Consider the following 14,363-nt stretch of genomic DNA (forward strand, 5'->3'; position numbering starts at 1 on the left):
AATGTTCTGATAATGTGTCACTCAGCACTACAGTAAACTGCAATATAATTAATTGTAGATTTATTAAACACAGCATTTTATAGGCTTAATTTCACACCTTTCCTTTGTTTTTTGTTTTATTTAGAACTCTTGTGTATTTACATCTTGATTCAGGATAGCATAAGTTTATTTTGTTATTTCTGTAATTCATCATTTGGTGGCAAATAAAATTTGATAAAACAGGTTCCTTTAATGATGATTATCAAATATTGAAGCTTTATACTTATGTTTTTATTATTAGATTGTATATGTATTGTATGATTAAGCCAAATTTCTGATATGCATTGAAGTTCAACAGCATTTAATATTTTTCAACCTGGAATTTATTTCATTTAAGTGGAGATTTGATAAAAATGTTCAGTACACATGCTAATACCAAGGGTTACTAACAGAGGCAGCTGTTTGATTCATGTGACAACTAACAAGTCATCACAAGCTCACACTTTGATGTCATATATTTTGACATGTGCACACAACTAACTTTTTAGCATTTTTAAGATGTGCCAAAGCATCTTATGATTGGTGGACAATTCCAGTTTAATGTTATACCCAAATTTATTTTTAAGAATTTTTAAATGCAACATTAACAAAGGCTTTTGCTATCTTTATAATAAAGTTTTATTCTTATATACTTGGATTCCACATCAATAAAATAATTGCCTATAGATGTCTAAAGATGAAAGAATGCATATTTCTTGAGCTTCTACTATGTCCTGAGTCATATGGAATGGCCATGGATGTGGCCTTGAATCTGATCGCCCAAGTTTGATTCCTGATCTAGGGTGTCCGTGAACAAGTTAATCTGCCTGAGCGTCCTTACCTGCGAGACATGGCTAATAGTAGTAGTGACATCCTTGGGAAATTTCAAGGATCAAATGAGTTCTGTTTCTAAAATGCTTTGAAGAGGACATAATAATGCTTTGGGGACATAATAGGGCCACACTGAGTGTTCGCTCTGCTGGCCCTCACTTAACCCTCATGACGTTTTTGACATGACCATTGTAAAATTGATACAATTTAGGCAGAGAAGCTGGTAAGGAATTTACCTGAAAGAGTACAGACAGCAAACACGGGAGCCAGAGTTTAAAAATGGCATAGCTGGTTACATTATATCTTTTTTTATTATTTTAAAGAGAATAAAAAAAAACAAAATAACAACAACATAACACAAAACAACACAAAAACTGTAAAAATGACACAGGGTTTCAAAACAAGATGAGAGGAATTAACAGTGGATGTTATATTACATATTGTTATCTTCAACGAAGTTGCTCAGCTTACCAGATGTAAGAATTAATCTGCAAAATTGATCAAACCATGGAATAGTTAATGCTTAAATTTGTTGGCCAATTTTACATGCTTATATCTGATAATCTGAACAACTAATTTGAAGACAACAATATGCAATATAACAATCATTGGTGAATTCCTACCTTCTTATTTAGTGAAGCTCTGTACATTATATCTTACAGACTTTAACAAATATCTTTTAGAGTACAAGATAGCCTTGAAACTTGAAAGTAATTTGTTTTTATTCACTATTTCATTGAATATGTTTCAACTTTGAATTTTTTTCAGTAAATTTTTTTTGTACTTAAGCAGCAGCAAGCAAACCAAGTAAATCTGACTCACTGAAGGAAAGTTCACACATTGAACTTCGTACACAACTTTGTACATTCATAAATCTTCTATTGGCCCAACCTCATCCAAATGGTTTTATGTTTCCCAGGAAATCAAGGTTGAAACCTGTGCTCCAGGCATCTGACCATGTTTTCATGCTGCTGGTGTTCAAGTGTAGAGTATATAGAGGGCCATAAATCAGAACTCTGAAAGTGAACTCCAAGCTGTCTGTTTAGCAGTTTCACCTTTCAGTTTGAAGTTCACTGAAATCCATATGTAAAACTGCTGAGTTGTTTATAGTTTACTATCCCACTTGAATGAGTATTCACCACAGAACTTTAAAGTTGAAGCATATTTATTACAAGTTTGAAGGCAAACCCTCTCAAGCACATTCTATTGACAATAAAAATAATATGATGGCTACAGCTGTATTCACCTAAATATATTCATATTAGTCAGCCTTCCCATCACTGGGACAAAATACCTGACACCCACAACTTAAGAAAGAGGGGGTTATTTTGGCTCATGGTTCCAGAGATTTCAGTTCGTGGTTGGCTGGCTTTGAGGCAGAAATGGCAGAGTGAAAGGGTATGGTAGAGGAAAGCTAGCTTTTTATGGCAGGCAGGAAGCCGAGAGAAAGTGGAAGAGCCAGAGTAAGAGATACCCTCCCTAAGCACCCTGCCAGTGACCCACCTCGTAACTGCACACTGGACTATGGACTCATCAGTGGATTAAGCACTGCTGAGTGTAGTGTCCTCATGATGCAGTTACCCTCTAAAAGCCCCACCTCTGAGTACATGAGACTTTGGGGAGACACTTTAGATCTAAACCATAAGGATATAAATGTAGTTTACATAGATAAAGTTATTTCCCACCCAGTAACTACTTAGTCCAACAGTGGTACAGTTTTCTCATTGCTGCCAACAACCATGGCAAAGCATATAACCACACAGATTAACTCCTTTCCTTGAAAACACTACCGTCTCTAAATTGGCAGTATCGATAATTTGGGGATTAAATAAAAAGATCTTTTTAGCATCTGTGTAGCCATTAAAATATGTTTATTTGCCAAAATAATGTATTTCCATAAGGTTTTCTTGCTTTTGTGGCAAATTTTAAGCATAAACAAAAACCCAGAAAAGTACCCATTACTTGCTTGAAAAGTATGTGCTCAAGGCTGATTTCAGCCCACCTGTCCTTTCCTTCCACTATTATTTTGTAGTCAATCCCAAGTAACATATTACTTGTTTTTCTTAACTCTTTATTATAGTTCTATAGTATTCTTTCTGATGGTTTTTTAAGCAAATGATAATGAGGCTGGTTCTCCAAGGTGATTAAAGTGGCTGTATGTTGTCACTTCACTGTGGTTCTTAATATTATCCCAGAATTCAGTGGATAGTAGTTTTCTATCTTCTAGTCACTTATTTCCTCATTTCATTCCAGTGTATAATTATGTTGGAGTAAATGGTATTTATGTATTCTGCTGCAAAAGCTAGGTGCACTAAAACATTCTTCCAGATGTGACCATATAATAATGAGATCTAACACACCTAAATGAGCGTTGATCTTCAAAGCAGTCCACTTGACAGATAATTTATTTATCCCAGTGATGCAGCCTTCACAGAATAGATTTGGAACTCCTGTTTTGTAATCGCAGATCTTCAGAAATACTTTGAGTCGTGTAGAGAACTGGACCTCTTTACTTTGGCTAAAACCAGCCTTTAACAAAAATATCATTGAATTTAATCATTTATGCATATTCTTAGACTTGTCTCAGCTTGTCTCTTAATAACAAACTTAGTGCTAAAAATTAAATCTTCCAACATGGAATTTTGATTTGGAAGCAGTAGTACGGTTGAAAAGCAGGGCATGCAGACCCTGTGGCAAAACAGTGTTCTATGGGCTCCCAGTACCCTGAGCCCAGCAGAGACCCCACAGCAAAGAGTGAGTCCTCCAGGTTAGAGAAGTGGGCATATCCCGAGGTCCTAGGCGGTGCTGAATGAGTCAAGCTACTCTTCATGGTGCTTATCACCTTGGAGAGCTTTCTCCTGGCAGCTATCCCTCAAGCCATCAAGGAGTCTCAACACCAACTTGGAGGCCACCCTCAGTGGTGTGCTGTGAGTTCATCCAGGAAGCCAGTGTCCCACTCGGCCTGGTACAGGGGGCTGTGACTACCAAGCAAGGGCTGGCATCCAGCGTCTGTCTTATACTAAGTCCATTGTGAAGCATATCATGGAGCATATCAGAGGCTTGGCCTCCAAAGTAGATTCCAAGACGGATAGGAAATTTAGAGGGGAAAAAATATATACATATGCATTTATTCCAGGATCAAAATTACATTAATTCAATAACAAATTATTAAGGTGAACAATGGGTGCTCACAGAACTAGGTTTCTGCCTCTGTCCTCTGTCCTAATCATCACCAGGTAACAATTACATATCTTTGAAGATGTTGGAGTGTGAGCACAGCCAGTACCCTGTCCAGAGCTGAGGAATGACATGAATGGCAGCGTTCCTGCCTGAGAGCCTCCCCTGGGCCTGTTCTCACTGCCTGGTCACTGCAGATCCCTCTGCTCAATTGCTTCTGTTGGTTTCTTTCATTTGAAGAAGCTGAATAAGGAATTCAGGAAGTCTGCTCTCGAACCATGGAGCTGTGTACTCAGATTAGCCTAACATACCTGGAGGGGGAAGTGGCAAAGAGGAAGCACGCTCTTCAAGAGCCAAAGGCCAGGCCAGAGGGCCTGCTGCCTGGAAGTGCGCAGTTCTAGAGGACTTTGTGGCCTTTGCCTGTCCTTTTTGAGAATTCCCCAAAGAAAGCAAAAAACAAAAAACCAAGGTTGCCTTACTCTGTCAAGAATGCCAAAGGGAAATTGGGGGATTGAAAAGCTGAGACTGACCACACCATGATGGCTTGCAAAGGGGGAGCAACACAGTGTGAATGGGCACAGGGAGCAGACTACAAGGGTTCCTGTTGAGATCTGCATGAAATTTCCTGACTGTAAGTACTGCAAGTTCTCACCCCAAAACTGCCCAGATATCAGTCACACCTCAGCACATTCATGAAGCCATTCACTGTCCAGCATATAATTCTTGAGACACAAGAAGAAAAGTTACTGCTAGAGAGATCAGTGATAGGAACATATGAGGTCATGGGAGCAGGCTATGGGCAAGAGGGGGCCCACCCTAGATGAAGCAGACTTTGGGGGTAAGAAAGGGCTCCAGAGTGATTGGTCAACCTCAGGCTTCTTTCCAGAGGCGTGTTTAGGGTGCTATCTGTACTTCAGCCATTTCCAGGCTGCACGCAGCATAAGTGGCCCTGAAGCACAACTTCCTAGAAAAAGTTGTTGACTGTAGGGAACCTCGTTGGTCTCTCATTGTACCCTGGAGAGCAGCATTGGGAGGTATGAGGAAAATACGGAAAAGAGACAAGAGCTGGGTCAGGTGGCATTACCTCTTACCTGATGGGAAGAGGACTGCAACAGTAGGAGCGTTTATTTTACACTCTTGCAAAGTTAGTATCAGGAGAGGTGATGTTGCCTAGCGACTAACGACTGTAATTGTCCAGGCAGGATGCTTTTTTCAATACTGAGGTAGCATGACTGCTTGAGGCACTCTGGCTCTGCCCTGCCCTCGCACATATGACCAATATCCAGCTCCAGTGGCTCCCAACAGTTGACTGTAGACTTAATGATGAATTTGGAAACAACTGAGGAGATCTTTCAGGCTACTCTGGGGCAGGGCACACACCTGTCCCTGTGCACACCTGGCCATGGCAGGGCCTAGCTCAGCAGTACCTTGTCAGAGGCTAGATGCAAAAGCAGATGCCTATGACCTGTAGATGTGGATTGGTGCTCATAATCTGTCTCTTATGCCCATACTCAATTACTACATTAAACCAAGAAAAGTGATTCTTAGAAACCTTACCTCTATCAGGTTGTACTTACATTCATGTGTCTACAGTGCTGAGAAGATGGTCTTATTGGCCCCTTATTCTCCATTGTGTTATCACTAAGCATATTTAAAACATGGCACATATGAAAACTCAAGTTCTGTCAGCTCTGAACTTGACTAGAAAATTCTGATGTTTTGAATGTGACTGTAATCACACATGAGTGAAACTTACATGTTTTTATCCTTACATAGTAGAATGCAGGCAACTAGCTCCTAAATAGACAAGTGTCCTCTATATGACATGGTTAAACACAATTTTCTCCACGCAGGACATTTGGAATGTTACAGATTTTGAAGCTTGTCGTTCTGTTTGCTTGCTAAAGTGTGCAAGTACAAGACCCTTGTACTCACTAAAGTGGTTAATTTTATAAAATATAAAAATAAAAAAGTTTATAGTCACACTGCCTTTGTCTTCATGTCTGTGTTCATGTGTGTAAATTCGTGTGTATAATGTAAACATTTAGTTTATGTGTAGGATGTGTATATGCTTCAGGTAACTGACATGGATTTTGTTCTAATTTTTAATTTATTTTTTAAGTCCCTAACACTTTGATTACAAATGTAAAGCGTGTCAAATGAAAAAAAATTCCCCCTTTCCTGTCTAACACCCCTCCGTTTCTACTTCTGAAGACACTCAGTGTGGCCAATTTCAGGTGTAACCTTCGAGACCTCTTCTACAAATTTAATTTTTCTCTCACATTTGGAAACAGAGTGAAGCATATAATGTTTTGTACCAGCTCTTCATTTGATATGTATTGCCGAGACTTTCCTGTGTTGCACAAATTTTTAAAGCAACATTCCTGATAGGGCCTTTAGGTTATTTCTCACCTTTTGCTATTAAAAAGTGCTACAAAGAATAAATTTTGTATGCACAGCATTTTACGCCAGGCAAATTACTAATACAGTTATTCCCTTGAATTAGAACTGCTGAATCAAAATATTTTAATTTTACTCTGTTGCCCTTGTAGAGATTGTATGTACCAATTTAATTGTTACCAACAATAAATGCTTTACAGTTTTTCTATAATTACAGTAGCACAGAGTTGTCAAACTTTATTCTTTCCAAGTTGATAAATGTCATTTGTCTGATTACAAGCTCCCACTGAATGGATATTTGAAGCCACTTATATGTCCTTCTCTATGAGTTGCATGTTTCCATCCTTTTGCCATTATTCTAACATATTGTTGATCTTTTTTTAATAAGTGGTAATTTTTTCCCCAGTTTATTAACTTTGACTTTCTCTTTGCCTCCAGTAGTTTCTGTTATGCAGAGTATTTATTGGTACACAGTTGGATTTATCAATATTGTTTTTCTAAGTTATGTATGAAACCTAGGTTTCTCATTCCTGAGGTTTTTTTCCATATCTCAAGTATTTTTGTAAATGTACTATTAATCTGGAGTTGATTTTGGTTTAAGGTGAAAGGTATAATCACCAACATCTTTTTTCTTTTTACTGATCTACTATTACATTGAATTCTGAATTTTAAACAATTCATAGTCTGTGCTATCATATATGAACATAGATATTACTGATTAGGACATATATTTTCTAAATTTTCTCTTAATTTTTATTTCTATAGGGATTCTCCATTTTTGTATAAATAGGAAATAATTACTTACAATGTACTGTAGCTTTTAGATCAAGCTGCAAGAAGCTGAAAATTCTATGACTTTGTGAGCTAGATGTTCATTCTCCCCCTCGCCTGAGCTGTTAACACTCCCTGTCTTACTGAGTGTTGCAAAACACCATAACGCTTTTGTCCCCTTATGAGCAAAATGCCGCTTGAAATTTTCTAGGAAAAAAAAGCTAACAAATGTTGATGTTGGCCTGCATCTTTATTTTCCAGCTGTTTGCAAATTCATACAGTTTTATCAACTGATAGTATATACTATTTTTGTTACTTTTTAAAATAGTTCTTGTTCTTAAATAATGAGCTTTCTAATTTTATTATTTTTATGAGAAGTGATTGGTTTGTAAGATTTTGGAGCACAGTGGTAACTCCATGCCTGATTGGAGAAGGAGTTGATCATGGTTTTTTACAATCTTAGGAAGGAGGCCACTTTCTGGGGGAAGAGTTACTATTTAATATTATCCTCGGCGAACCTTCACTTGGAAACAGAATGGGATATGTCTGTGTAAATATTTCAATTGCACATCTTAAATTACCCAATTATAAATACATTGAAAGTTATATCAATTATGACAACTGGGATTTATGAAATGAAAAAAAATATTGCTGAGATTAATAAGACACATCTTCAGATTTATGAAGGCTTTTAGCCTGGAATTCTTTGGAAAGAAATTAAGACTTCCTCATGCAAGATGTGATTGTGAATATTCTTTGACATTTCAGTTTCTTTAACAAAGTTGGACAGTATTAACTGTGAAACATTAAAGAATACTGGGGGTTGGACAGTACTGGAGATTGAACCCAGGGGCTTCACACTGGGCTACGTCCCAATCTTTTTTTAAATATTTTTAGCTTGAGACAGAGCTTTGCTAAATCACTGAGGCTGGGCGTGAACTTTTGATCCGCTTGTCTGGGCCTCCCGGAGTGCTGGGAGTTTGCCATCACTTTCAGCTTAATGAATACATTTTAAGAAGAAGAAAACTTTACAAAGTCCCAAGTAATAAACGTTTTAATAAGTCACAGTATTTGTAAGGAAAATATATGCCAGTTTTTCTATCTGCCCATTAATAAATTATTTAAAAGTTCTTAGACTTTTTCCTTCCATCTTTGAAACTAAAGTAATGATAACAATGATAATATTAATTGTTCATTTTGCCATCCAGAGATATGTTGAGATTTCTAAACTACAGCATGGTAATAAAGATATATAATAATTCTGATAAATAATAGACTAAACTACTACATGTAAATAAAGGTTTATTTTACTCTAAACATTTTAACTTCACTAGTTGGGGGAGCTCCATTTAAGATATCCTATGTATTCTATTATTTTGAATTCAGTCTTCTTCACTGATTTACCCTTCTTCTCAAACTGCTGGCGTTACAATGTGGAAGTCTTAATATTCAGTACATTCATTGGTATTCTTAATCGTCTTTTAACCTGAAAAAATAGTGATTAAAATCTTCCTGGGTTGTAATTGTATTGCTGAATACATTGTTTTATCCATAGTATATTCTGAAACTTTCTTCTTGTGTTCACAAATTCCATATGTATTTTCACTCTGTGTTTCACAGTATACACTCTTGTTTTGACATTCTCACTTAAATGTTTTTTGTTTTTCTTTTGAATCTCTTAAATTGCATGGCCGTTAGTTAATGATAGCTAGGTTATAAACTGACTCGTTTCTTTCATATGAAGTACATAATATATTTGCATCCAAAGATAGCCACAAGACAAAAGTTCCATACACTTTTATGATGAACAGATGTGATCTTTATACATATTAGCTCAGATATTTGTTAGTGATAGATGTTGGCATATAGTTTGTTGTATTTTTATATTTCACATGATAGTGATGGAGTGATAACACTACAAATACAGTAAACATTTCTTATGTAGCTAAAATAAAAGAATTAATATTTTATATTAACTTCTTTAATACACAGAACCTTAAAAACTTAATTTTTAAGTGCTATGTGGCTATATAATTTGACTCCAAGAAAATGAACTGTAAAATTAAAATATTTTCATTACACTGCAGATGCCTGTCACATTTTAGAGTGTGTCCATATATTTTATGATAAAATCCTGAAAACCGTGGCATCTTATTTACAAATTCAGGCCATGTTGTATTTAAATCATTCGAGGTTTACAGGCATAATGATTTACTTTAAAAGTGAGTTACAAATAGATGAATGAGCTTTATAAATGAGCCAGGTTGCTTCATTTTTTTTCTCCTTTTAGGCAGAGCTCACAGTTTGGAGATGAAAAAACATTTAGTGACCCATCATTGCTGGAAAATCTCCAAAATAATCATGTAAGTGATGTAAACCATTCTTTTCTTTAATGAATGAAAATTAATGAGTGTCTCTCAACTGTCTTCTGTGTTTTTGTGTCTATGTATGTACTTGTGTATATATATATATTTTTTACTTCATGATCTTTTTGCTAATTATTAGAATCTCTTGTAAATCACTTTTACATGGCCAAAATGAATTCATATTAGTTGAAAGTTTAGTTTTGTTATCATTTATCATTCTATCATTTTAAAATGTTTAATTTTATATAATTGTAGAATTCTATATGAAACAACTCACTATTAATTTTTAAATGTATTTTCCTATGTAGTAAAGAATTAATATCTTTATAGTACTTTTATTAATACTTAAAGTCCTAAAACAATTGAAAATATTATGAAAGCAGAGTTACTTGCTCAGTATCGTGAAACCAATGCCAAATCCACAGTAGGAACTTGGCATCTGCCACCCGTTGTGAACTTACAGAGTTATGAAGTTACTGACACTTATTCTGATTCCAACAGATTAAATTACAAGATCTCTTGGAATTTAAGGTTTTCTCACAATTGCTCAAGCTCAGTATATCAAAAGCTGAATTTATGATCACTACCCAGAAACACTTCCCCTCTAGCCCAAGTAGATTTAACACCTCTGCCTTGGGGTAGGACCCTAGCAGTCTGTTCACATAGGTGCCTTTGTATGAGTGGGAATTTTTTATTCCCCCTTAAGAGAGTCTTCAACACAGTACATCACTACCTACAAAACCTGGAGCTAGCTACTTCTTCCCTATTGTTTTACCAGCATCAGTAAATTGCTCATCATCAATCTTGTTACTCTTTCCACGAACTCAAGGCTTACCTTTTATACCTTCCTCTCAATCTATGTCAGTCAGATGTCCTATTAGTCTCCAAGCCCTTATCAGTGCTGACTTCTAGAACACACCCCAAGGGTCTGCTTCAGTTCAGTCCTGTCCAGGTTACTGCCATAACCAGTCTACTTGTTTCCATTTCATTCCTCTCCAGTTGTCACAGGATGGACAGAGTGATGCAATGGAAATCAAGTACTGTCCCCTCCTATTCAAAACCACTCTCTGGCTCCTCCCTTCATTCAGAGTTTTGTCATCTGGCCCATGCCTGAGGCACCAGCCTCCCTTCAAGCTGCTTTTCCTTTCTTTCTCCTGAGACCAGTGCCCGTCAGTTTTCTCACACTTCCTTCTTTTCCTCTGTAGAACCTTTTCAGATATGTGCCCCTCCTGCCTGGTGGAAATCCCTTCTCTCACTTCTTCATGAGGCTAACCCCTCATCCACTTGAATAGAAATACCTCCTGCTCTTGAGAATAATCACGGGCTCTCCCCAGTCTCCTTTCATATTTGTACAGTCTCTTTATAGAGTTCTTAGCCCACTGTAAATACTTGGGTACTTGTATTCCATCTCTCCACAAGTCTGAGCTTCACAAGCCAGGGACCATGTCTGTTTTCTCTTTTTTTAGACTGAACACAGTTTTTTTCAAATAATGTTTTGATGTAGCTTTCTAATCTCTTCACTTTGTTTTTGATTCTTATTTTTTACCCCAAAACATAGAAATATGTTTTCTTTTATGTATTTGAATGACATGTTCCTTCATCAGAACCTAGACAGAAAGATGCTTAACTTTGTATGTCTGTCTGTCACCTGTAAAGACTTAGCAAAAGGATCAGTCTCCTTTTCAGTCTTCCTAGCCCCCAATAGTCCACACGGGAATACACAGGAGTAACTCGGTTTTTTGTTGTTTAGTGAGACTCAACTTAGATAAAGATCATTATATTTGGAGAGAGGGAAGGCAACGCATGACAGAGAAATCTCCTGTCCTCATCACCCCAGCCCATAGGAAGATTAAATGCCCGAAATTTAAATTTGACAAGGAATTACAACTAGATAAGTGAACTTTTTAGAATTTCTCTCCTGTGCTCCAAGGATAGGATTCATCGTTTTTTCACCATACTATTCCTGTTTGACCTTAGAAATGTTTAGGAAGTGAATGAGTTGAAAAAAAATGTACCTTGGCCTCTTAGTTGATCATACTCTCATGCCCCCAGTGTTTGACAGTTGTGCTATTAACAGACAGACAGGAAGTCATATTACTGCCATTAGTGTCAAAATGCTTAAATGAAAAAGGCTGACTTATGTGTTTATTTCTCACAGCCAACTGCACCTATCATTTGTGAATTTCTTACAATGATGGCGATCTGCCACACAGCAGTGCCAGAGCGAGAAGGGGAGAAAATCATTTATCAAGCCGCATCTCCAGGTAAAAATGAAGCAGTTATGAAGCATTTTGGTATGGAAAATTGTTCTGAAACTTTGGCTTGTGTAGATAAAAATTAACTTGAAAAAGATAGGCAAATTATGTTTTTTAAATAAACATTTTCTCTTACTAATTAGAGGAACCTTGGCTGTCAGGATTAATAATATATATGTTAAAATATATAACTTTGTACATGTCAACTTGGGTAAACTATGTATTCTGTGGGAATTTGAATAAACAAAAGTCATACATATGAATAAAAATAGTTTGTATATGCACATAATAATTTTCCCTTTGTAAATAACTAGTAATAAACAATAAGTCATAAATTGGTTTTGCACATAAGTAGGTCTACTTACCTAATAATAGTGATATATATGGCTACAGAGCACAAAGTTTGCTGTCTTCTGAAAATGACAACTGTTTTTTTTTAATCTGGATATGGAAAGTTTTATACATTTAAAAAGATTCTATAAAATATTAACACAGTTATCAGTAATGAACATTTAGGTTTAATTATACACACATTTTCATTATAAAATTAGGTAAATTAATCAGATAATTATAAAATATTAGGGGAAAAAAGAACATCTTTTGGAGAACTCTTGGTATTTTCACCCAGTGCCATGATTTATAAAATGCACCAAACTCCTAAGAAGGGAAAGAAATAGTACATCTCATACGGTTAGAATAGAATCTATGTGAATATTTTTAATCCCACACCCTCAGTAATGAAAATATTTTCTAATATAGTAATGAAAGGAGCTGATAAGTAATAAAGCATCAATTCCCTTTAATCAGTTTAAGTTGAATCCTCAAATAGAAGTGTTAGTTTTTCTTCAGCGCATTAGAATGAAAAAGGATAAAACTTAAAAAGACACTTCTGTGCCATTCATTTCAAGAAAGGTTTTCTAAAAAGGGTTTTCTAGCAAACATGCTGGACTAAGGAATACACTTACATTATCCTTAGAAGGATAAATATATTAATTACTGACAGTGAGACTTAATATTCAGAAACATGATGCTGAGAGCCAGGTGTTTCTCACGTCCTTATTGTGCATTCCTCTGGCATTGTCATGTAATTGTAAAAGAAGTGGATTTCAACACAGATGCCAGAATGTAAAGAATTTAATTAAACAGGAAACTGTTTGATCTGCTGGCATTTCTCTTGTATTGGAGATAACTTTTTCCGTCATATTTGCTTTTACCTGTTCATTTGAAACAGATGAGGGAGCACTGGTGCGAGCAGCCAAGCAGCTGAATTTCGTTTTCACGGGAAGAACACCCGACTCGGTCATTATAGATTCAGTAAGTTATTTCTAAGCTTCTTTTTAACCAATGTAACATATGTACTTAAATTAATTCAAAGGTAAAGCAATAACAGAAGGCTCATAATAAAGTAGGAATTTCCCACTCCAAAAGCAATCTTTCTATTCTTTATTTCTTTAAGCATTTGTATGTGTCATACTTTTAAAAATGTGTGATTGGTAATAAAGTTTGATACTATATATTAGTTCTGCAATATTATACATATCTACTGACTTTCTGTTCTAGTCTGCTAAGTAAGAACTTGTTTTTATTAAATCATCCTTTCTTTTGCTTACCCTTCTCCATATTTCCAACATTATTGTAATTGTTACTATTTTTGATTAAGCATTCAGGACCAATTTTTTAAGTTGTCAGGCTTGATCTTATATGTCACAAAAGATGGCATCTGGATGGCCAATAAGAACAAGAAAAAGCATTAGTCCCCTAGGAAATACAAAACTACAATGATATACCATTGCACCTATAGTAAAAATGCTAAAATTTAAAATATCAGGCACAGCAAATGTTAACGACAATAATCAAAATGTTGGAATCAATATTGCTAATAGATATGTACAGTAGTATAATCCCTCTGTGAAACCTCTTAAGAGTTTTCTAATGAAGATAAATTTACACCTGACTTAGCAAATATAGTCAGTTATATGGGAATAATGAAAGTTTATGTCCACCAAGACTTGTAATGGAATGTTCATAGCAGCTTTATCCATATACTATATGGATATCCATAGCAGCTTTATCCATATACTTTATCCATATACTATAAATAGTAGCTGAAGACTGGAAACAAACCAAATGTTCATCAATAGGAGAAGAAACAAATTGTGAAATTCTCTGACAGTGGGAATATCTAAACAATAAAAAAGAATGAGTTCTTGATTCATCAATAGATGATTCTCAAAAGCACTACACTGCACCAGAAATAAAAAGCCAGACACAAAGCTGTGCATCCTTTTTAAATTCATTTATATTCGGCTTTAAATCAGCTAGAAAAGGTTCATGATGACAGAATTCAGGACAGTGGCTGCCTCAAGGTAGGGAGATTGATTAGAAACTAGCACAAGGTTTGTGAGGTGCTGGGAATGTTGCGAATCTTGGTCAGGTGGTGCTTCCATAGACTGTGCCTTGGGGCTGGGGATTTAGCTCAGCGGCAAAAGCGCCTGCCTGGCAAGCGCAAGGTCGTGAGTTCGGTTCCCGGTACCGGAGAAAAACC

The 14,363-nt window shown here is 36.0% G+C and overlaps 1 protein-coding gene across 4 annotated transcripts in view; it reads left to right on the forward strand.

Moving 5' to 3' along the window:
• Nucleotides 1-14,363, forward strand: part of Atp8a1 (ATPase, aminophospholipid transporter (APLT), class I, type 8A, member 1) — a 219,983-nt gene that overhangs the window by 92,315 nt on the left and 113,305 nt on the right. For all 4 annotated transcript variants that reach the window (XM_005391918.2, XM_005391917.2, XM_005391919.2 and 1 more), the window contains 3 exons: nucleotides 9,488-9,560; nucleotides 11,722-11,827; nucleotides 13,050-13,132. In XM_005391918.2, the coding sequence (XP_005391975.1) occupies nucleotides 9,488-9,560; nucleotides 11,722-11,827; nucleotides 13,050-13,132 (262 nt within the window). The remainder of the gene's footprint in view (nucleotides 1-9,487; nucleotides 9,561-11,721; nucleotides 11,828-13,049; nucleotides 13,133-14,363) is intronic.

This window comes from Chinchilla lanigera, unplaced genomic scaffold, assembly GCF_000276665.1.
Source record: "Chinchilla lanigera isolate Chin_1 unplaced genomic scaffold, ChiLan1.0 scaffold00042, whole genome shotgun sequence".
In the NCBI taxonomy this organism is placed as follows: Eukaryota; Metazoa; Chordata; class Mammalia; order Rodentia; family Chinchillidae; genus Chinchilla; species Chinchilla lanigera.